At 40.1% G+C, this 23,144-nt stretch overlaps 1 protein-coding gene across 2 annotated transcripts in view; it reads right to left on the reverse strand.

Annotated features, from left to right (window-relative positions):
* CDK10 (cyclin dependent kinase 10) overlaps nucleotides 1-23,144 on the reverse strand; it is a 957,465-nt gene that overhangs the window by 255,002 nt on the left and 679,319 nt on the right. For both annotated transcript variants that reach the window (XM_044081866.1, XM_044081865.1), the window contains exon 12: nucleotides 17,683-17,735. In XM_044081866.1, the coding sequence (XP_043937801.1) occupies nucleotides 17,683-17,735 (53 nt within the window). The remainder of the gene's footprint in view (nucleotides 1-17,682; nucleotides 17,736-23,144) is intronic.

A 23,144-nucleotide genomic window follows, 5' to 3' on the forward strand; every position in this document is an offset into this window, starting at 1 on the left:
GCCCACATCTACGGACGCCCTTGCCCCTGGGCTATCCATGGCAATCAGGTTACTTTTTTTCTTCATTTTTCAAAGTTTGCCTTACTCTCTCAATTTTCTTCCAGCTTTTGTTCCTTCAGTCTGATAGTAACTGCAGAGGATTAAAGTTCTGACTTCCTGTGCCAAGGCTACAGTATTTGAATTCCTCCACCTTTACATACCTACTGACTGACCCTTTAGAGCAGCTGGAAATTTGGGTAAGACTCCTCAATGGTCTCCTGGACTGCAATGCTTAGTAACTACCTACACACTTTATATACTTTAACACTCCCTAACTAGGCACGACTGTAGTTTAATAACTGCAGGAAATAACTGCATGGTGCTGAGGTTCCAGATGCTTTGAGGTGCAGTTTAGATTTTATGTAAACAACCTTTTTAGCCTGTTAGGACAGTCACTACATTATGTAGATGGATAATCATTTCATTGTTTACAGACAAGATATATCGCAATTTTTCCTTTCAGTTTTCTTATATAATTAAATACCATAAGATCGAGTTTTTGAAAAGTCGAAACATAGAAAACCAAAATCTATGTTTTTGCTTTTTGCAAGCGGGAAAGCCTCATTTCACCTCACACCCCCTGTAAATTTATTTATTTATATATATATATGTGGGGAAAAAGGAAAATTTCTCAATCCTCACAGTACAGAAATCTCAATACAAACATATCAACTTTTCGGAATGTCGGTCACATAATCTCAACCATATGGAGTTCAACTTTCTGAAAAGTCCATCTTATGATATAGACCCTTAATTAGTGCATGTTACTGCTGTCAACCTTTGACACAAGCTGGGTTCACAGATCTGGTAAAACTGATAAATAAAAAGTAAGTTTCTGCACTTTACTTAAGCTAGACTTGCTTTTATGAGAAAAGAAATTTCTAAAAGATAAACAGTATGTTTTATCTGCTAAATATTAGGGACTTTCATCAAATTTACCAATGCAGATGTTCATGAAGACATAAGTTAAATATCATAAAGCTCACTGACAGTGTCTCTGTTCACTTCATAAATTCCATACAGAAAAAAATATTTGGAAAACACATTTTAAAATTCTGGAACATTTAGGGGAAATAAGAAACAATTCTGCAAAAAGTCCTGCAGCTAAGCATTTTACATCAGATGCCTGCACCTTCAGGGGTCAACATTTTTTATTAGCCATCAAGTTTCATCAAGGGTTTTCTTGTCACTAATAAAAAGAGGTGCAGTTAGAAGAAGCCTAGACTATTTTGAAATACATATTTCAGCTAACTGATAAGAATAATGAAGTAGTCTAGAAAAGCTGCCTGTACTGATAATATGTGTGTGTGTGTGTGTGTGTGTGTGTGTGTGTGTGTGTGTGTGTGTGTGTGTGTGTGTGTGTTTGTGTGTGTGTGTGGGGGGGGGGGGGCGCTTGATCTAGTGATGTGATTTTTGCAAAAAGGAAGAAGCCTACTCTATTTTAAAATAAGACATATTTTAGCTAACTGGTATGAATAATGTAAATTTTGAAACAGTTGCTTCTTATGTTAGCGCACTGGTTAGTGACTGATCTGGTAGCCAGACTTCTACATTCATTCATTAAGACATGCTGCCATTTTAATTTTTTTTTTTTTTTTTTTTTAAATAATGTATGTCACTATGAAGTTGCTTAAAATAAATCATATGGCAAATGGCACACTTGTCTTTGATGCTGGAAGAACAGAAACCTGTGGGTTCTTTTCCCACACCAAGTACTTGGATTCATTTTTCCAATACTAACTGCAGTGCAGCATAATTGGGAGGGGGGGTTGCATTCCTAAGAAGCCTTCCTTTGGAGAAGACATGACACCTAAGTCTTACCTCTGTGAGCTGGTGGTAGAGCAGAAACATACAAGAAATCTCACTGTCCCTACTGAAAAGAAAAAGGAAATTTCCTCAGTCTTGGTAAATTTCTCCTAGTCAGTCTGACTACACTTTAGGAATCCCTTCAAAATAGGCAATTGGGACAAACATGGTCAACAAAGCAAACAAATACATGCCATGTTTATTTATTTGACACTGTGTTCAATTAAAGGCAAAAGTGGCCAATATGTTAAAAAACAACATAAAATGAGACTGCAATAAATTCTGAAAACTGGAATATTACTTGTTCCTGGTGTGTATTCTTCTACAAGTAATTTACTAACTGTTTATATTTATCTGAGAAGACCTTACAGATGTGAAACCATGCTGTCTTGGGTTCAGTTTTCGACTGCTTCACTTTGCAAAAACTCTCTCTTTCAAAGTGATTCCATGATGTTACCTTTAGACAGGGTTGCCAGACATCCCTATTTGAGTGGAACCGTCCCAAGAGCAGCAGCCCAATCCCGAGTCCCGCACTGCTGTTTAAAATCCCAGCGAAACAGCCTCCTCTTTGTGATTTTTGACTGCCTCTTATACCGGCAAACAGGCCAATCAAAAATCACACTGCGGAGCCACATCTTTTTAATGTGGAACAGTGGGCAATGCGGAACAGAAGAGGCTCCTCTGTGCCTGCTGTTCTGCATTGAACAGAAGTGGCTCTGCTTTGCGATTTATGATTGGCTTGTATATCGGCATATGGATCAATCAAAAATCGCAAGGCGGAGCCTCTTCTGTTCAATGTGGAACAGCCCTCCAGCAATCCCCAGCTCAGACAAGACTGTATCCACACTCGTCTGCCACAAGGGTGCAGGGGTGCCCTTTTAATGTAAGATGGCTGGTTTAGTGCTCAAGTGTATCAATAACAGGCCAGATTCAGCAGGTCTATGCTATTTAGGTATCAGAACAGTGCAAATCAAGTGCAAAGAAGTGCAAAAAAATACTTAGAGCCATTCTGTGTGTCTCCCAGCTCAGAGAGACCTGGTAAACACCTACTCCCACCAGATGAATAATCCCAGTCCTCCCAATGCAAAAGCACAGTAAAGGAGTGTCCGGAGTGAAATGCTACCACAAACAAACTTAAATGGTACAAAATGCTACCACAAATAAACTTAATAGAGATACAGCAGTGTACTTTAAACAGCTTATACAAGTGTGACTATTCAATAAAAGTACTTCACTTGGAATAAATGAGCCAAGAGCCACTCGACTGTACAGAATTAATAATGGCAATAAAAAACAAGATAAGCTGATTAACCAGTGGACTAGATGAAAAATCCACCGACCACTTTTGTGTAAAAATAATTGTTTGCTAATATGTAAAAATACACTACTTTATCCAACAGCTACCTAGGTAATGAAGTCAAAATAAGAACAGACAATGGGAGGCAAATGCACTTTTTCCAATATAAGCACAAGGAAAGGCAAATAAATAATTCAGGATAAAGTACAGTTTTGTACCTACCATAAATGTAAATGTCCGATAGGTATGCATCTGCAGTCATCACATATGGGTTGTCCTACCTCAGGCAGCCCTTCGGTCGGCCGGATTCCAAAGTCTGGGTCCGGCATCAGCTGATGTCGCACTTTCCCCGACGTCAGAGCGCCTGGGGTATAAAAGCATCAGCCGACGCCATCTTCCTCAGTTTTTCTTGCCCCAGATGCCAGGTGCCCTCTAAGGAAGGCTAAATTTGGAGAGATGCATTTAAAAATCCAAACATGCACAGTAATATAAAAACAAATACACCATAATAGATCCCCCCAGCTAGGTATATGAGGGGAAGTACCCAAGAAGTACCACAGAGGGGAAGGAGGGAGGGTAAACCTGACTGCAGATGCATACCTATCGGACATCTACATTTATGGTAGGTACAGAACTGTACTATGTCCTTCAAGGATGCATCTGCAGTCATCACATATGGGTAGAATACCATAGCCAATCTGGGGGTGGAGGAACTAAGTAAAGGATGGTGTAGTTAATATACCCTGCAGGACTGCCGTAGCAAAGCCTGTTCTGGATCTGGAGTATAAAGGTAAATTGTAATGCTTGGCAAATGTATGCACGGAGCTCCATGTGGCAGCTTCTAAAATGTCCTTGGTAGCCACCCCTCTTAAGAAGGCTGTGGAGGTGGCTGTTGCTCTCGTGGAATGAGGTCTAATGTTAGCTGGTACAGTCTTTCCATGAAAGGAGTAACAAAAGCAAATGCAATTTCCTATCCATTTTGAAATTGTCTGTTTGGAAATTGCTTTTCCTTGTGTACCCGCAGCATATGCTACCAACAGCTGGTCAGTTTTTCTGTAACTTTTAGTTCTGTCCAGGTAGTAGCGCAACTGTCTGTGTATGTCCAGGGTGTGCAGAAGTTTTTCCCCTTTGTTTTGTGGATTTGGAAAGAAGGTAGGCAAGTGAATAGCTTGGTTTAATGAAACCCTGGATACCACCTTTGGCATAAATGTAGGATTGGTTCTCAATGAAACTCTGTCCTGATGAAAAATAAGAAATGGCTGTACTGCCATCAGGGCCTGTAACTCCGATACTCTTCTTGCTGAGGTTATGGCCAGAAGGAAGGCAGTCTTCCATGAAAGGTACTGTAGATCTGCAGATGCTGCTGGTTCAAATGGAGGCAGCGTTAGTTTTTCCAACACGAAGTTAAGGTCCCAAGCAGGTAGAGGTGGTTTCCTTGGAGGTTTCATGTTTTTGATTCCTCTTAGAAACAGTCTTAGGAGAGGATGAGAGAAGACAGGTGGATCCGTGTTGTATTCTGCTGAAATTGCTGAAGCATGAATTTTTATGGAAGAATAAGAAAGACCATTGTGGAACATTTCTGCCAAATATTCCAGGATATGTGCCATGCTCATTACTGTCGCATCTAGGCCCTTTGTGGTGTTCCAAATGAGAAATCTTTTCCATTTTGCTGAATATGCCTTTCTTGTGGAAGGGCGGCGAGCTTCCATGATGATATCCTTCACTCTCTGGGATAGCTTATCCTGGGGAGGAGTTAAGGTATTTTCCAAGCTGTTAGTTGCAAGGTTTTCAGGTTGGAATGCAGAGTTTTGTAATTGTGCTGTGTCAGTAGAAGTGGCCATAGAGGAAGAGGCCATGGTTCCGTACGTGACATGCTCTTTAGCAGTGGGTACCAGTGCTGTCTTGGCAGTCCGGAGCTATCAGAATCACTTTTGGCTGCTCTGTCCTGATCTTCAGTAACACCTTGGTCATTAATGGAAGAGGAGGAAATGCAGACACTGTTAGATTTCTCCAGCTGAAAGAGAGAGCGTCCACTTTCCACGCTTGTGGGTGGTATGTCCTTGAGCAGAATGTCTTCAGTTGATGATTGTGGGGGGAGGCAAATAGATCTATGTCCGGCCTCCCCCATGATTGTGTTATCTGTAGAAAGATGTCTGGGTGCAGCATCCATTCGTGCGCATCCATGATATTTCTGCTTAAGCTGTCCGCCAGTATATTGTCTTTCCCTGGCATAAACTGGGCTTGCAGCTGTATATTGAGTTTCAAGGAAAGATCCCATAGATTCATTGCCAGTCTGCAAAGAGGGTAGGAATGGGTGCCTCCTTGCTTGTTTATGTACCACATAACTGAGGTGTTGTCTGTCCTTATTAGAAGGTGGCCTTGATGCAGAAAGAGTTTGAAGGCCTCGATTGCATGTATCACTGCTAGCATTTCTTTTTGATTTATGTGCATGCGTAGCTCCTTTTGTGACCACTGTCCTTGAATACCTCTGCCCTCCATGTGTGCTCCCCAACCTAGGTCTGAAGCGTCCGTTGTAATAGCTTGGGTGGCTTTTGGCTTTGTGAAGGGCAACCCCCTGTTGGACCGGCTGGCCTGAGCCCACCACAGAAATTCCTTTTGAAGGCATGGAATGAGTGGGATCAAAGTTTCTAAGCTGTGACTGTGCTGAGTCCATAAACTCCTTAGGTACCACTGTAGTTTTCTCATATGCAGCCTTGCTTGTGGGATCAAAAGAATGCAGGATGCCATGTAACCCAGGGCCTGCAGGATTTTCCTTGCAGTCAGCTGAGTTTGTCTTGTCAGATTCTTGAAGTAATCCGGTAGTTGTCTTTGTTTTTCTTCTGTGAGATAGGCCATTTGGGTGGTTGTGTCTAGATCCGCACCCAGAAAGGTTATTCTTTGGGATGGAACAAGTCTTGATTTGTGCATGTTGACTGTATATCCCAAGGCCTGCAGAAGGTTGATGGCATAATTTAAGTCCTTTACCAAACTTTGTTGGCTGTCCGCTTGTATAAGGCAGTCGTCCAGGTATGGGTATATTTGAATCCCCTGAAGTATGCAGTGTGCAATTACTGATGCCAGGCATTTCGTGAATACTCTGGGCGCAGTAGATAAGCCAAAGGGCAATGCTGAGAATTGATAATGCTCTGACCCTGCAAGAAATCTGAGGTGTCTTCTGCAACTTTGTCTGATAGGGACATGCAGGTATGTCTCCTTGAGGTCTAGAGTCACCAGCCAAGACCCCTTGTCCAGCATGGGAAGGAGTTGCTGTAGAGTCAGCATTTTGAATTTTGGCACAATGAGATAAGTATTCAGTGTGGACAAGTCGAGAATAGGTCTCCATTGATTTTCTTTTCTTGGAACAAGGAATAGTCTGGAATAAAATCCTTGGCCTTGTTCTGAAAGAGGAACTTTTTCTATAGCTTTCATTTGTTTTAAGTTTGAGATTTGTTTCAAAGCCTCTGCCCTTTGATTTGGTGGCAGATCTGGCATGCCTTTTCTTTTTGGCAATGTGTGAAAATGGAACCTGTATCCGTTTGTCTATTATTTGCAGTGTCCATTTGTCCCTTGTAATGCTGTGCCAATTTTTTGAGAATAAAGAAAGCCTTCCGCCTAAAGGTGTTTCTAATTGAGCCCTGGTTGGCGGAGTCAAAGCAAAGTCATTGAGTCTGTCCTTGTGCAGCAGTTGTATGTCCTGCACTACCTGTCTGGTTTGGTGGCTGCCACTGACGGCCTCTGTAGGAGCCTCTAGCTTGCCCTCTACCTCTGGTACGCCTGTTCCTGCCTCTCTGAAATCTTTCTGTGTCCGGAAAGGACCAGTTCTTGGTAGGCCAATTTCTGCTGAATCTTGGTGGTTGGACTTGAAGAAAATCCTTAACTGTTTGTACAGATTTTGCTTTTTCCTCAAATTTCTTTAGGACCTCCTGAGCAGTGGAACCAAATAATTTTTGTTTTTCCAGTGGAGCATCCAGAAGCTTAGCTTTAACATGGTCTGGCAGAGATTGTTCCTTCAGCCAAGCATGCCTACGTATGACTACACCTGTCATTGCTGACCTACATGAAGCTTCCAATGCATCATAACCACACTGCAAGAAATGGTTACTAACCTGCTGGGAGTTATGTACCAGATCCTGAAGGGATTTGCGATCAAGGGGTTCAGAAGAAGACAGTTTCTTATGCATTTCTTCTAACAAATACTCTTGGTACTGTATCATATGAAATTGACAATTTAATGCCCTCATAGAAAGAGTGGCAGAAGTATACACTTTTTTACCCCATCTCTCTAAAGCCCTGGACTCCTTTGCAGAGGGGAGTGGGTTCTTAGTAGTAGCAGCTGCAACCCCTTTAGGGCCCTGGGAAATAGTTTCAGGATCAGCAGAGTGGGCCTTGTAAAGAAAATTATGTGAGTCTGGGACCCTGTAATACCTATCGGGTTTAACAGGAGCCGGAGGCAGAGTGTCAGGGGTTATACTAGAGTCAGAGTGCACATCATCAATGACATTTAAAACAGGAGGAATAGCCAAAGGTCTATGCTGAGGTAAATGTAGAAAGGTTCTTAATCTTTTCCTGGAATCAGAATATTCCTGGCCCTGCCATTTGAAATGCTCTCTCATAGAGTGAAGGGTCTCCCCGAAGGATAGCTCTTCAGGAGGGGAGGCTGAGGGGATAGACTCCTCTGCATCCGAATCCTCGTAGGCTGAAAAAGCCTCCTCCTGGTAGTCCGAGTGATCAGAGCCATCAGAGGCCTCCTCTCAGGAGTGGGGATCAGGGGGGTCAACCCTGGGCCTTTTGTCTAGAGGGGGTTGAGAGCCCCTGTCCGGATGGGGCTTTGAGACCCTGATTAAAGAGATAAGGTCCTCTGCCAAAGTTAGGATCTGAGAACTAGAAGTGGGTCCCTGAGGAATAACCCTGGGAGGCATAGCTTTTGTGTGTTTAGTAGCTTTAGCCCTGGTAAAAGCCTTTATGGACATGGATGCAGGAGGCCTGGCTGCACCACGTGCTGGTGTAGCTTTGTCTAGTGGAATGGTGTCGGAAGCTTCCAAGACACCAGTTTCTGAAGGAAATTCAATAACCGACTCGGCAGGGGCCTCCGGGGCCGAGGCTGTCGGTTGTACGGTTTCAGGGTTCGGAAGTACCAAGGACTCGGTATCAGCCGAGACCGAGACACTCGCGGTAGGCCTAGCCGTGGTTTCAGCCGAAACTGCGGCCCGCGTGTGTCGGTCCTTGTCTTTCCGTTTCTTAGTTAAATGTGAAGTTGGGGTTTCCGATGGCATTTTATATGAAAAAGTAGCCCCAAAAAACTCCTCTGCGAACTCCGACCGACGTCTAAGAGTGCGTCGGTTGAAGGAAGCACAGGCTGAACAGGCCGAGACTTCGTGGTCTGGGTCTAAGCAGGGGAGGCAGTAAGAGTGGAAATCCTTATGAGGTATTTGTTTCCCACAAGTTAAACAATTATTAACTTTATCTGACATCGGCTGAGGCAAGAAAGAGTCCCCAACGGGGTACTTAGCTTTTGAAGTCTTCGGTTAGCTGAATTACAGGAGCTGGCCGACCGGCACTTGCGAACTGCTTCTGCTTCGGGCACCATGCGGCAAGAAAGACTGGGGAAGATGGCGTCGGCTGATGCTTTTATACCCCAGGCGCTCTGACGTCGGGGAAAGTGCGACATCAGCCGACGCCGGACCCAGACTTTGGAATCCGGCCGACCGAAGGGCTGCCTGAGGCAGGACAACCCATATGTGATGACTGCAGATGCATCCTTGAAGGACATCAACAGCAGTGTAGAAAGGGAAGACCTTATTAAGCTCGATTTACAGCAGCGGTGGGCAGCTTAAAATCACCGTGTTTAAAAAACAGATCAACAAATAGGAGGGTGGGTGGGAAACACAGCAGGGAATCACAAGCGATGCTTTAGTTTACACAAGCTTCAAATCTTTTCAAAGACAGAGGTCCAGAATTTCATGGGTATTTAAGTTATCACTCAAGAGACAATTTAACCAATGAAAAAAACTTGTAAAATGTGCAGTCTAGATAACTTAAGTCCGAAAAATTATGTAAAACAAGCCAGCAGTAACCAGGTACCTCCACACAAAGAGCAAAAGAAGTAACAAATAGTATAAACAAACAGGCAGAGGCACGGCTGTAGTTCGTCAACCAAGTTTAATGGTACCAAACACGAACACAAGCACTTTCACTAATTGCTTCTTCAGGCATGGTTGAAATGCAAAATACACCATCCTTATAGTAATCAAACATATCACATGACCTGCTATCTCATCATCCTCTTTCGGCTGTTCCCGTTAGGGGTCGCCACAGCGGATCACCTGTTTCCATTTCTTCCTGTCCTCTGCATCTTGCTCTGTCACACCAACCACCTGCATGTCCTCTCTCACCACATCCATAAACCTTACCTTAAGCCTTCCTCTTTTCTTGTTACCTGGTAGCTTCATCCTTAGCATCTTGTTCCCAATATACTCAGCATCCCTACTCAGCACATGTCCAAACCAACGTAATCTTACCTCTCTGGCTTTGTCTCCAAACCTTCCAACCTGGACTGACCCTCTAATATACTTATTCCTAATCCTGTCCACCCTCGTCACGCCCAGTGCAAATCTTAACATCTTTAACTCTGCCACACCCAGCTCAAACTCCTGCCTTTTGTCAATGCCACTACCTCCAACCCATATAACACAGCTGGTCTCACTACCCTCTTGTAGACCTTCCCTTTCATTCTTACAGGTACTCGTCTGTCACAAATCACTCCTGACACTCTTCTCCACCCACTCCATCCTGCCTGTACTCTCTTTTTCACCTCTCTTCCACACTCACCGTTACTCTGAACTACTGACCCCAAGTATTTAAACTCATCCACCTTCGCCACCTCTACTCCTTGCATCCTCACCATTCCTCTATCCTCCCTCTCATTCACACACACACATTCTGTCTTAGTCCTGCTGACCTTCATTCCTCTTCTCTCTAGAGCATATCTCCATCTCTCCAGGGTCTCCTCCACCTGTCCCCTACTCTCTCGACAGATCACAATGTCATCTGCAAACATCATAGCCCACGGGGACTCCTGTCTGATCTCGTCTGTCAACTATTCCATCAACATTGCAAATAAGAAAGGGCTCAGGGCTGATCCTTGATGTAACCCCACCTCCACCTTAAATGCATCCGTCACTACCACCGCAGACCTCACCGCTGTCACACTACCATCGTACATATCCTGTACCACTCTTACATACTTCTCTGACACTCCTGACTTCCTCATACAATACCACAACTCCTCTCCAGGCACCCTGTCATACGCTTTCTCTAAGTGTACAAAAACACAATGTAACTCCTTCTGACATTCTCTGTACTTCTCCATCAACACTCTCAGAGAAAACATCGCATCTGTAGTGCTCTTTCCCGGCATGAAACCATACTGCTGATCACTTATCATCACGTCCCTTCTTAACCTAGCTTCCACTACTCTTTCCCATAACTTCATGCTGTGACTGATCAATTTAATCCCTCTGTAGTTACTACAGCTCTGCACATCATCCTTATTCTTAAAAATCAGTACCAAAACACTTTTTCTCCATTCCTCAGGCATCCTCTCACTTTCCAAGATTTCATTAAACAATCTGGTTAAAAACTCCACTGCCATTTCACCTAAACACCTCCATGCTTCCACAGGTATGTCATCTGGGCCAACAGCCTTTCTATTCTTCATCCTCTTCACAGCCATCCTTACTTCCTCCTTGCTAATCCATTGTATTTCATGATTCACTATCCCTGCCATCATCCAACCTTCTCTCCCTCTCATTCTCTTCATTCATCAACCCCTCAAAGTACTCTTTCCATCTCCTCAACACACTCTCCTCGCTTGTGAGTATGTTTCCCTCATTATTCTTTATCTGCTGCACATCTTTCCTAGCTCAGTCCCTCTGTCTAGCCAATCAGTACAGGTCCTTTTCTCCCTCCTTAGTGTTCAACCTTTCATACAACTCTTCATATGCCTTATCCTTAGCCTTCACCACCTCTCTCTTTGCCATGCACGTCATCTCCTTATACTCCTGTCTACTTTCTTCATCTCTCTGACAATCCCACTTCTTCTTTGTCAACCTCTTTCTCTGTATACTCTCCTGTACTTCCTCATTCCACCACCATGTCTCCTTGTAGTCCTTCCTCTGTCCAGATGTCATACCAAGCATCTTTCTAGCCATCTCCCTTACTAGCTGTGCTGTAGTCACCCAGCTATTTGGTAACTCTTCACTGCCACACAGTGCCTGTCTTTACTCATCCCTGAACTCCACCTCACAATTACCCTTTTTCAATTTCCACCATTTGATCCTTGGTGCTGCCCTCACACTCCTCCTCCTCTTCTTGATTACCAACGTCATCCTACAAACCACCATCCTATGCTGCCTAACTACACTTTCCCCGGTCACCACTTTACAGTCTCCAATCTCCTTCAAACTGGCCCTCCTACATAAATAATCCACCTGTGTGCATCTTCCTCCACTCTTGTATGTCACCCTATGCTCCTCCCTCTTGTTAAAATACGTATTCACCACATAAAAGTGCTATGTTATAACATATTACTAATAAAAATAAAAATTAAGGATTATCTAAACAATGGTTGGGTTTTTAAGATAGGTCTTAAAGGGACTTGGTCATTTAGACCATGTCCTGTATTAGCCCTCAAACTAACAATCGATTCAGCCTCCAACTCTTCCGTTCTACTCTTAATGTCCCCTCCTCTTACACTGTCTAAGCACCTACCCAAAACTCTAAAATTAAAAATATGTTGTTCATTTGTATCAATAACATGCTTAGCCAATGCATTACGTGGGCTTCTTTTTTTCATATGATACAAGTGTTCTCTAATTCTGAGTTTAAGCTGTCTATCAGTCTCTCCCACATAGTACTTCAGATATATTTTGCAGGTGGCTAAATAAACAACAGGCATGGTTTTGCACTATTTTACATATTTCACCTGTGTCTGGATGTACAAACTCTTTATCCTCAGAAATATATCTACAATACTGACAATTCCTACAAGGTTTGGTTCCCACATCTTTATACATTACCTGATAGTCTCTAACATAGCATTTTTATATATTTGTGTATGCATATGTGCTTTTCAACTGTTGTGTTTGTTGTAATTTCATTTTTTAATGATAGGCTTTTATGGGTTAGTACAGTTTTAATTAAAGGTTGGTAGATAGCAGGTCATGTGATATGTCTGATTACTATAAGGATGGTGTCTTTTTACATTTCAACCACACCTGAAGAAGCAATTAGTGAACGCGCTCGTGTTTGTGTTTGGTACCATTAAACTTGGTTGAAGAACTGCAACCGTGCCTCTGCCTGTTTGTTTATACCGTTTGTTACTTCTTTTGCTCTTTGTGTGGAGGTACCTGGTTACTGCTGGCTTGTTTTACATAATTTTTCAGAGTTTGTCTGTTTTCTCCAGCAATACCAGGACTATGGCTACAGGAGTTGACAATACAGAGTTAGCATAGGATCCTGCCATTACCAAAAGGCAGGTAGAATGAACTGTGGAAGACTTTATTTCTAAGATTAGCGAGAGTGTTAATCCATTATATGATAGCACCTTCATAGATGAGACCGAAGATTTGCCTAATATTGACTTTCTAGCCTTTAAAAATGATATGTTGGCACTTGAAAGAGAATTGTTTAAGTTAGAGGTTACAATATGAACAGTTTCATCTAGAAGTGTGTATTAAAGAAAATATTGTTCCTCGAGTACTGAGAGTCCTTAAAATGCCTGTTAAAATGAACTGAGATGCCACACTATTAAGTGAGTGGCAAAAGTTGAATTTAAAGACCAGTATGGGTAAATCTGAAGCTGTTAATAGCGGGTGCTGAAAGAGAGACAGTGACTATGACCAATGATGTTAAGATTAAATACTTTAGCTTACACAGTTGTTATTGAGCTGAGCTCGTACATAAACATTTGAATGAGTTAATGGAAAAGCTTTCCATATACTCCAGAAAACTGCTACAAACTAAATTAAAAAATTACATAGAGATTGCAATGATTTCCGATTGGGTAACATATTCATGTGGCTGAGGGATGTATCCCAATCACCTGAAAATGTCTTAAATCAGATGACGAATGAGCCTACACACAATGTGAGCAATACGTACACTTCTACCAATCAGATGCCTACAGTACAACAGGAAGCAAGGGAAGGGCGGGTCCAGGTCTACGCGGAGGCGAAAGCCAGCGACTGATCCACAGAAAATTCAAGAGCAAGAAGGAGAACTATCGTTACGATAGCTGAGATACATCATGAGGGTAATGGAGAGGCTCCTTTTCCGAATAATAGTACAAATGAATCACTAACTTTTTTTCAGGCGAGCAGGCCATCATGTTTAACTTTTCCACTCCCAATGAGGGAGAGATCTGAGAGCAGAGGGGGACGTGGACAACACGGAGGTCGTCAGAGAGGGAGAAGCACAACCAGGACCAAAAGGAAATACGAAGAAGGGACGGTGAGTCCTTATACCATAAAAAAGCATTTTAGAACATAATACATTAGTAGTTAATTTGTCGAAATGTGTTTTGTCATCAGAAGAACTTAATGTGCTTAGTAAGGGACTATCGTTTATTCCCACAGCAGATACAGATATTACGGAAATTGTATTTGATATTAAAATGTTTGCACGGACGCTTATGTTAAAAACCATGTTCAATGAAAATGTTAGTGATGAAATTGTTATGGATATGTTCAAGAAACCTAGCTTGTTTGTTCCACAGCTTAGCCCATTGATACAAGCTTTTGAACAGCTCTGTATAGAGGATGCTTATAAAGTTTATTATTCACAAAAAGCTAGATGTCAGAAGAATAGGTTGTATAACTTAACCAAGAATGAGTATGAAGCTTTGCTTAAGTTGCAAACTGATCCATCTATAATGATACGGCCAGCAGACAAGGGTGGACAGACTGTTTTGATGGATAGGAGTGTATATGATAGGACAATGTTTGATATGTTGAGTGATACAAATTTTTATAAAATTGTTACTCATATACAGGTGAAGAAAATGATGGAAGGAGTGCTTAGCGAGTTAGAAAGGCTTAAAAGTCTGGGTTTAATAGATGATGAACTTTTAAAATATTTCACCATTTTGAATTCCACCATTCTTATAATACAAGGGCTTCTGAAATTACATAAAAATTTTGTACCACGCCCCCATGAGACCGATAGTAGCCGGTAGAAACTGGTGCACAGAGTCCATCTCGATATTCTTAAAAAAAAACTTACAGAAACTGATAGATAAATCTAAATTTATACTTAAAGATACTGAACATTTGTTAAGAGACTTACATGAGTTTGTAGAGAAGGAGAGACTATCTGGACAGTACCTTTTGGTTACATTAGATGTAGTTTCACTTTTTACAGTGATTCCTAATAATTTAGGAATTGATAGCATCATTAGATAGTTGGATAATGATACAGAGTATATTAAATCAAAAGTAGAATTAATTAGTGCCTTGTTGAAGCTGGCTTTGGAAAATAACGTGTTTCTTTTTAGAGAGAACATATTTTGGCAATGTAATGGAGTTGCAATGGGAACACCTTGCGCGAATACATATGCCAATGCAGTAATGTCAAAGTGGGAAAATAAATGGATAATTAAAGGTCCATTCAAAGGCCACATTGTATTTTTCCATAGGTTTGTGGATGACCTGTTCCTTTTATGGAACGGGTCTAGTGAACTATTGATGGAATTTGTCGAATTTATTAATAACACTACACAGTTCCTTAGGTTTACTGTAAATTGGTCATTTAATGAAGTCAATTTTCTAGATGTAACTATATATAAGGGGAGCAACAATGAATGAAGTACTAAATTATACAGGAAAGAATGTCATGCCAGTAGTCTACTGAATAGCCAGAGCATGCACCCAAATTATATTTTTAGGAATGTGGTACAAAATCAAGTTTATAGAGCTTCCAGGTTGAATGCTAATGATAATGATTTTGAGGAGCAGTTCGCGACAGTTGAAATCGAACTCGCTGATAAAGGGTATGATAGACAATTCATACAAAAAAAATGTAGCGGAAGTGGCTAAGTTAAGAAATAAGAGAGCCAAACCGTATTTTTCAAAGAAGGCTATATGTACCTCAAATAACAGGCATATTGTGCCAAATAAATTAAGGATGTGCTTAATCTATTCAAGAAATATTCAATTATATACTGATATTTTTAACAAACACTGGAATAATTTAATGACTGATAAGCAGGTGAGTAAGTAATTAGATTCACAACTCCAATTTACATTTAAGAAAAACAAAATGTTTGAAAAGAAGACTCTGTACGACTAGAGACTATCAGGTAATGTATAAAGATGTGGGAACCAAAGCTTTAGGAATTGACAGTATTGTAGATATATTTCTGAGGATAAAGAGTTTGTACATCCAGACAAAGGTGAAATATTTAAAATAGTGACCAGTGCAACATGCGAAACCATACATGTTGTTTATTTAGCCACCTGCAAAATATTTCAGAAGTACTATGTGGGAAAAACTGATAGCTTAAACTCAGAATTAGAGAACACTTGTATCATATGAAAAAAAGAAGCCCACATAATGCATTGGCTAAGCATGTTATTGATACAAATGAACAACATCTTTTTAATTTTACAGTTTTGGGTAGGTGCTTAGACAATGTAAGAGGAGGGGACATTAAGAGTAGAACGGAAGAGTTGGAGGCTGAATGGATTGATAAACTGAGGGCGAATACAGGACATGGTCTAAATGACCAAGTCCCTTTAAGACTTATCTTAAAAACCCGACCATTATTTAGATAATCCTTAATTTGTATTTTTATTAGTAATATGTTATAACATAGCATTTTTATATATTTGTGTATGTATATGTGTTTTTCAACTGCTTTGTTTGTTATAATTTCATTTTTTAATGATAGGCTTTTATGGGTTGGTACAGTTTTAATTAAAGGTTGTTAGATTGCAGGTCATGTGATATGTTTGATTACTATAAGGATGGTGTCTTTTTACATTTCAACTACACCTGAAGAAGCAATTAGTGAAAGCGCTTGTGTTCGTGTTTGGTACCATTAAACTTGGTTGAAGAACTGCAGCCGTGCCTCTGCCTGTTTGTTTATACCATTAGATAATTTAAGTGTCCACCTCTCACAGAGAACAAAAACACTAGCCCAAGCAGATTTCTTAAAACAGAAAACAAAATGGAGCAGGTATCATAAAACAGCTCTAAAGGGTCACAGATAAAAATATAGGTTTTCTCAACCAGTAGGGAATCACCAACATTCATTGATGGCAAACTGAGTTTCTTAACCAGTAGGGAATCACCAACATTCATTGATGGCAAACTGAGATTACCCAACACAGTCACCCACTTCATCCATATCTCTAACCAACATAAGTTTATGTTTCGATAATGCCAGCACTATTGGCTATACCTTTAATGAATAAAGTATGGTGCTGACAAAATGAGTTTACCACACATCTTGTTTTGTCTGACACTACCTTCCATAATCATATGGATTATGAATGTGCCCCAAAAAAATATTGGTAAACTCTACAGCTACGCAGTGGCTAAGGCTTGGAAGACGTTTCCCCCAAGTGTCAGACAGATCCCTAACCCAAACTCATTCAAAACAGCACTAAAAGATACTCTCAGTATATCATGAACATGCTTGTGTAATGATCCAACATAATGTCTACCCCACAGCTTCATATTTTCTACATCCTCTCACTATCTCTGCTTCGAAGTCTCCTATTGTTTGTAACTTTGTACTCCATGATGTTAAATTTTACTGATCATTTATAGCATGTTGGTTTATCTTATTCTTACACAACTAACTGCACAATTCCCAGTCATGTGTAATGTATTTTCTAGCATGTTGCATCTCACTTGTAGATATATTTTAAATTGTATTTCTCTTAGTTTATGTATAATCCTCTGTACTATGATTATTCTGTTAATGTTGTTACTGTTTTGGAGCTTTTCACCTCAGGTCTCTGCTGAAAAGGGGCCACCTGCCCAGTTGGACTAACCCGGTTAACAAATGTCAAATAAAGAAATAAATAAACCTCTACTCTGACTCTGCTGGCAATGCAGTTTTTTAATTCAGCCTTCAGCAGCTTCCACTCAAGTTCAGGAGATCCCCACTACCTGATCCTCTAATAAGCTCCTCCATTTCCCGATATGTTCAAACTCTCCTCCTCACAGAATCCATGCCACTGTTTTCTACAGTCTAGTTCTCTCATACACTCGTTGTTAGACCATGGGATTAACAGTACCCTAAGAATGGCTAATGATGGAAGCAGCACATAACAGTGAGAAAACCACAAAAAAAGCATAAGAACATCAAAGACAGACAGTAAAAGATCAATCATTCTACCCTTCAAATAAATGAAGGAAACTGAAAAACTCCAGAAAATGGGTGTAAACACCTTTTGGGTTCCTTAAAAATTTAACAGAGGTGTCACTAAAGTCACAGTATGGGAGAATAGCGTAGGGAAACAACAGACACTTACGCAAAGGTTTCTCTTTGAAATATGAACTCTCCAGGCAATCAGCAGCAGTGCCTCTGGAAAAAAAAAATAAAGCAAATTTGTTTGATCAACTGGTAAGCCATGCTTGCATCTTGACATAATTATACTACAGTATCAGGACTCAAAAATAAAAAAAAGTAAATACCAAAGCCAATGTGTCTAATGAAGAAAAAAAACTTCAAGGGTGTAGTGATTTTGTGTATAAATGAACTTCAGTGAAATATCATCTGTTCATACAATACTTACATAATTAAGTACATGCAGCAATCATGTGACAAACTCATGACCACAAATGCAATTAAATATAGTTAAATGCAGTATATATTATCAAACCTACTAAAAGTAAGGAAAAATATAAATTTAAATAAAAAAAACTTCACACATTGTTCATAATTTAGCAGTTCTATGTTTTCTGGATGTTAAAATAAAATGGTTTAATCTTGATGACTGCACTGGCGTTAACTCTTAAGTTGTCATACCAAACTTCTTATAGTCAAAATCATGATTCCCATGCTCTGCACTCTTATTAAGAGGTATCTTTTATAAAACAAATAACATTTATTTAAACCTTTACAAGTCAGAGCATGTTTACTCAGTGTGTTTAAGGCTTTTCCTTTTATATTACTAATATACTCATTAATTCTAATATTTAATAGCTTCTCTGTCTTTCCCATATAGAATGCATTGCAGGAATGGCAGCTAATAAAATATAGCACATCCTTCATGTCAGAGTCTGGAAGAGTCACTTACAATACCACATCCTTCATGTCAGAGTCTGGGATAGTCACAATAACATTAGTAGAATCATTAATGTTTTTGCAAAGTTTACATCAACCAAATGTTACCATGATCTGATTAAGAGTAGTACTTTCATCAACCATTCGTTGTTTATTCACGTTTCAAATAAAGATGAAAGCAGGCTTTATTCCTATCTCTGAGGGCCATACTGAAAGCTAGTGCTCTGTTGCTCTTGATAACAGATTTAACAGTAGCTGAATCAGTGGTAAACATCAAAATCATTCAAGGCATCCCCTATCCAGGCCCTTATGGACCTGTTGCACCTCTGAAAAATAAATGACGCTAGAACACTCAATCTAGGGACCTAAACTTCATCTGAAACATAAATAGGTCATGTTGGAGGTACAGGTATGTGTCTTGGAGATTACTCCTTCTCTGGAACAGGCTTCCCATGCATGTAAAGCAGAGTTCCTCCCCTGCACTTATTCAAGTGCAACTTGGATCAGTGGTTGGGGAATCATGAATTTACCCCTGGTCTGCCACTCATGTCCATTTTAGAAAGAAGAAGCTTGTAAATGCTCACTCACCCATACATATGCTATACTCTCAATAAAATGAGTGATATCATAGCCTGTCAAATATCTTTGTAAATCATGGCTAGGCTTAAAAAGGCCCATTATGGTCATTAGTCTAGTAATTACCTATGAATCTATGGAAGTGTTCGACTGACAACTTCACAAGAGAGTCTGTTACCAAAAACTGTTCTCTCAGCAAATTTAGGACTGTGTTTAAAGTGCTGTGTAAAAAGCACATACATTTTATGTTCTGCTATATGAACTAAACTGCTTTAGTTTTCAAGGCATGGTGATGGTGTCTGGCTGCAGTCCTTTTCACAATGTGTTTTATATGTGTGTGTGTGTGTGTATATATATATATATATATATATATATATATATATATATATATATATATATATATATATATGGGTCTACTACTATAGATCGAAATTACACTATTTTGAAATACGATAGTGTCCCACTTACGCAAAAGTGTACTTCAAAGAAAGTGCACTTTCACGAAAGTCACTAAGTCGAACGGGACATTTCCTGCACTGTGGTGCGGTAGTGACGGACCTTAGGGTTAGGGCTTAGATTAAGAATAGTGAATAGCTAGTAGGGCTATCCACTATCCTTAACCCAGCCCTAACCCTAAGGTCCATGACTACCGCACCACAGTACAGGAAATTGGTCCGTAACTACTGCTCAGTGGAGGAAATACAATTTTCTGCACTGTGGTGCGGTAGTCACAGACCTTAGGGTTAGGGCTTGGGTTAAGGATAGTGGATATCCCTACTAGCTATCCACTATCCATTACCCAAGCTCTAACCCTTTGTTCATTCTAGTGACGTTCGCGAAAGTGCACTTTCGCGTTAGTGGGACACTACTATCATATTTCGAAATAGTGTAATTTCGATATATATATATATATATATATATATATATATATATATATATAAACCACATATTACATAAACACACATGCACATACAGCAGTTTAATACTACTAAACTATTACACACATAGATAGTTTTTTTTGTGGGCATTGGGGTGTACTGGTGATGTATTTTAACTGAAATGTTTATAAAAGATGGAATCATTTAAATGTACAGGTAACATATTTTAATGGAAATGTTTATAAAAGATGGAAAAGATATTAAATCTGTATACTTTAATACATTTCAGAAATGTACCTGAACATTTTAGATCCAGCTTTGTTGATGTAGCTGTGTTTTTAACATGTTCCTTTATTTATGGGCTCCCTATTGGAAGCATGACACCTGACCATGCCAATCCTGACACTTCAAAAATTAAACGGAGATTCATCTCCAATAACAAACAATGAGCCCTCAAAATCTTTATTTTACTTTTTAAGTGTTTTTTAAAGCAGGGCTTTGATATGGGGGCTGTGCCCCATCTCCCTTGTTACTTAAAAATACTAACTGTAAGAATGTTGCACCTCAGAGTAGTAGGAATACACTAAGATAGTGTAGTCTCACAATTAATATTTATGTTCTCTGTTCGCACTCACACATTTGCTGTTCCAAGAATCAGACAAAATACCCATGGTGGTACCAGGACTAATGCTTTATTTACACTTTCATCGATTAATGATTTGAATTGTTCAGAATAAACCAAATTATATGTAAATAACTTAAAAAAAAAAACAGTAACCTCATCACATGATGAACCGCAACCAAGCAAAAAATGCACATACAATTAACATAAATATTGTTAGCTGTTTAAAGAGTCTCCTTACTGTTTTTCTGCTGTTTAAAACTTTAAGCATTTCACAGCTATTTTTCTGCTGTGTTAAACATTCTTTAGTGTTTCCTGACAAAACTAGGGTAGTTAGTAAGTGTAGCATAGTCCAAATACATGTTTCCTTCATCTGGGTCTGTCTGTAGTGGCTGTATGTTCCAAGCATGTTTTCTAGGTCATCTTTGATCGAAAAGGACCCTTCTGCACTCTAGTGAGAGGAGTGTGCTGTTTGGAACCTGTCTTGTGAAGGGTGGTTGGACTATAGTTTGGAGTAAGCATCCTCACTGGTCCTTTTGAAACTTTTTACAGTTTTTTTTTTCAAAATATTAGCTTCTGGTATTTAAGTCTTGCATTTGAGCAGGTTTCTACTTTTTGTACCAAGTTGAACTGAGGTCGGCTACCAGCCACAAATCTAAGATGAGATACAAGACGACTACAGGCTTCTGAGCTTCCCAAAAAAACATAAGTTGCCTTTTTTTTTGCTTATTTACACTATTTACTGCACTTTTTATTGCCTGCCGCCTACTTTAATACTGTATTTAAATACTGCGTACTAAACTGCACTGTTGTACTGCAATTGTCTGCCTTACTGTGCCAGTTAAATCATATTTTATTGCTGTTTTCAGTGCTTGCAAAGCTCTTTTTGCTATTTTCACTGTGTGTTAAGTATTTGCTGGTAATTTTCACTGCTGCAAAGCAATCTGTTCTGTTGGTTGTGGTCTTCCTGCCAAGCAGTGAGTTAAAATAACTTATTTGTTAGCTGTTTAAAACATTGTTTAGAGTCTCCTTGCTATTTTTCTGAAGTTTACAACTTTTCTTAGTGTCTCACTGCTATTTTCCTGTGGTGTTAAACATTCTCCAGTGTTTCCTGATGAAACTAGGGTAGCTAGTAGCTGTAGTATAGTCCAGATAAAGGTTTGGTGCATCTGGGTCTGTCTGTAGTGGCTGTTTGTCCTGAACACATTTTCCAGGCCATCTTTGATTGACAAGGTCCTTCTGCACTCTAGTGAGAGGGGGATGGTGATTGGAACCTGTCTGGTGAAGGGTGGTTGGTCTAGGGCTTGGCGTAAGCATCCTCATTGGTCCTTTTGAACCTTTTTAAAAAATTTTCAAGTTTTTTTAGCTTCTGGTATTTAAGCCCTGCATTTGAGCAGATTTCTGCTTGTTTGCGTGCCACGCAGCATTGCACTGCCATGCAATTTTGTGCCATAGCCAGACAGACAAATAAATTTAACAATTTTTCCCTAAGATACAGCTGTAGCACATTAGTGTAGTCCTATCCTTAGTACTTTTCCAGTCAAAGAAATACTGCTAGTGAGCTATAAACTATCAAACCATCAGCAAAAAAAAAACAAACAAAAAAACGGCAGAAATATCCATCTACTAAGGTCCTCTTTGATTGGTCCTGAAAAGCCCCTCCCTCTTTGTGGGAACAGTTATTCACCTAGCATTATGGACAGTTGGACTACCCTTGTTTCTCCTGCCAACTTCGTTGACTTGGGTCTCTTCAGGCAGTGTACACTGACAACCCTCTACTAATAACAAACTCTAGTACAGAGTGCGAGAGATGTATCTACACCGAGAATCTTGAATCCATGCACTCTTGCACTTGAAACAGTAACATTGAAGAGGTTGTCAACCTACCCACCACTATTCATGCACATAGTACCACTACTCATACACATAGTGCGCATCAAGCACAAAAATCAACATATGTGGAAGTTCTCTCAAAAAACTTACCAAAACACAAAACTGCTACAACTAACACAGTCCCCACAGCACCCATGACACACAGTAACATCAGTGTCTCACCTACCAAGCCCGCAAGGCATAACACTCCAAAACCAAATTTTCTAATTTTTGGAGACTCTATAGTGAAGCACATGGATGTTCCACTCACCAGATTGGACAATGAAGAATGTCACAGTCAGCTGCCTGTCCGGTGCCAGGATTCATCAGATCACACATGCACTCAGGTCTTTCAGGAGCAATTACCATTATGACACTGTCACAGGTCATGTTGGAATGAATGACCGGAGATGTACCTCAATGAACTCTATGAAGAGAGATATGCTTGAGCTCTCTGAGTATGTGTCCCAGGCAGCTATGTCCCTAGCCTTGAGCAGCATACTACCCTCACCTAGAATGATGCCACAGTATAAACAAAAAATGACTGATTTCAATAACTGGCTTAGTTTTTGGTGTCATTCAAAGGGGGATCCAGTTTTTGTCAGCCTGGGAAGACATGAGTAACAAAGCTCGCCTCTTTGCCAGAAAGAGTTTGCACCTGGCACCACTAGGCTCTTGACTTCCCCCATAGCACCTTTTTTAGGCAAGGTCTCCAAAACAAACTTACCAACATGAAATTTGCCAATCATAACAAAATAA

This window comes from Protopterus annectens, chromosome 8.part1 (genome assembly GCF_019279795.1).
Source record: "Protopterus annectens isolate FY-2018-M chromosome 8.part1, PAN1.0, whole genome shotgun sequence".
Lineage (NCBI taxonomy): Eukaryota > Metazoa > Chordata > Ceratodontiformes > Protopteridae > Protopterus > Protopterus annectens.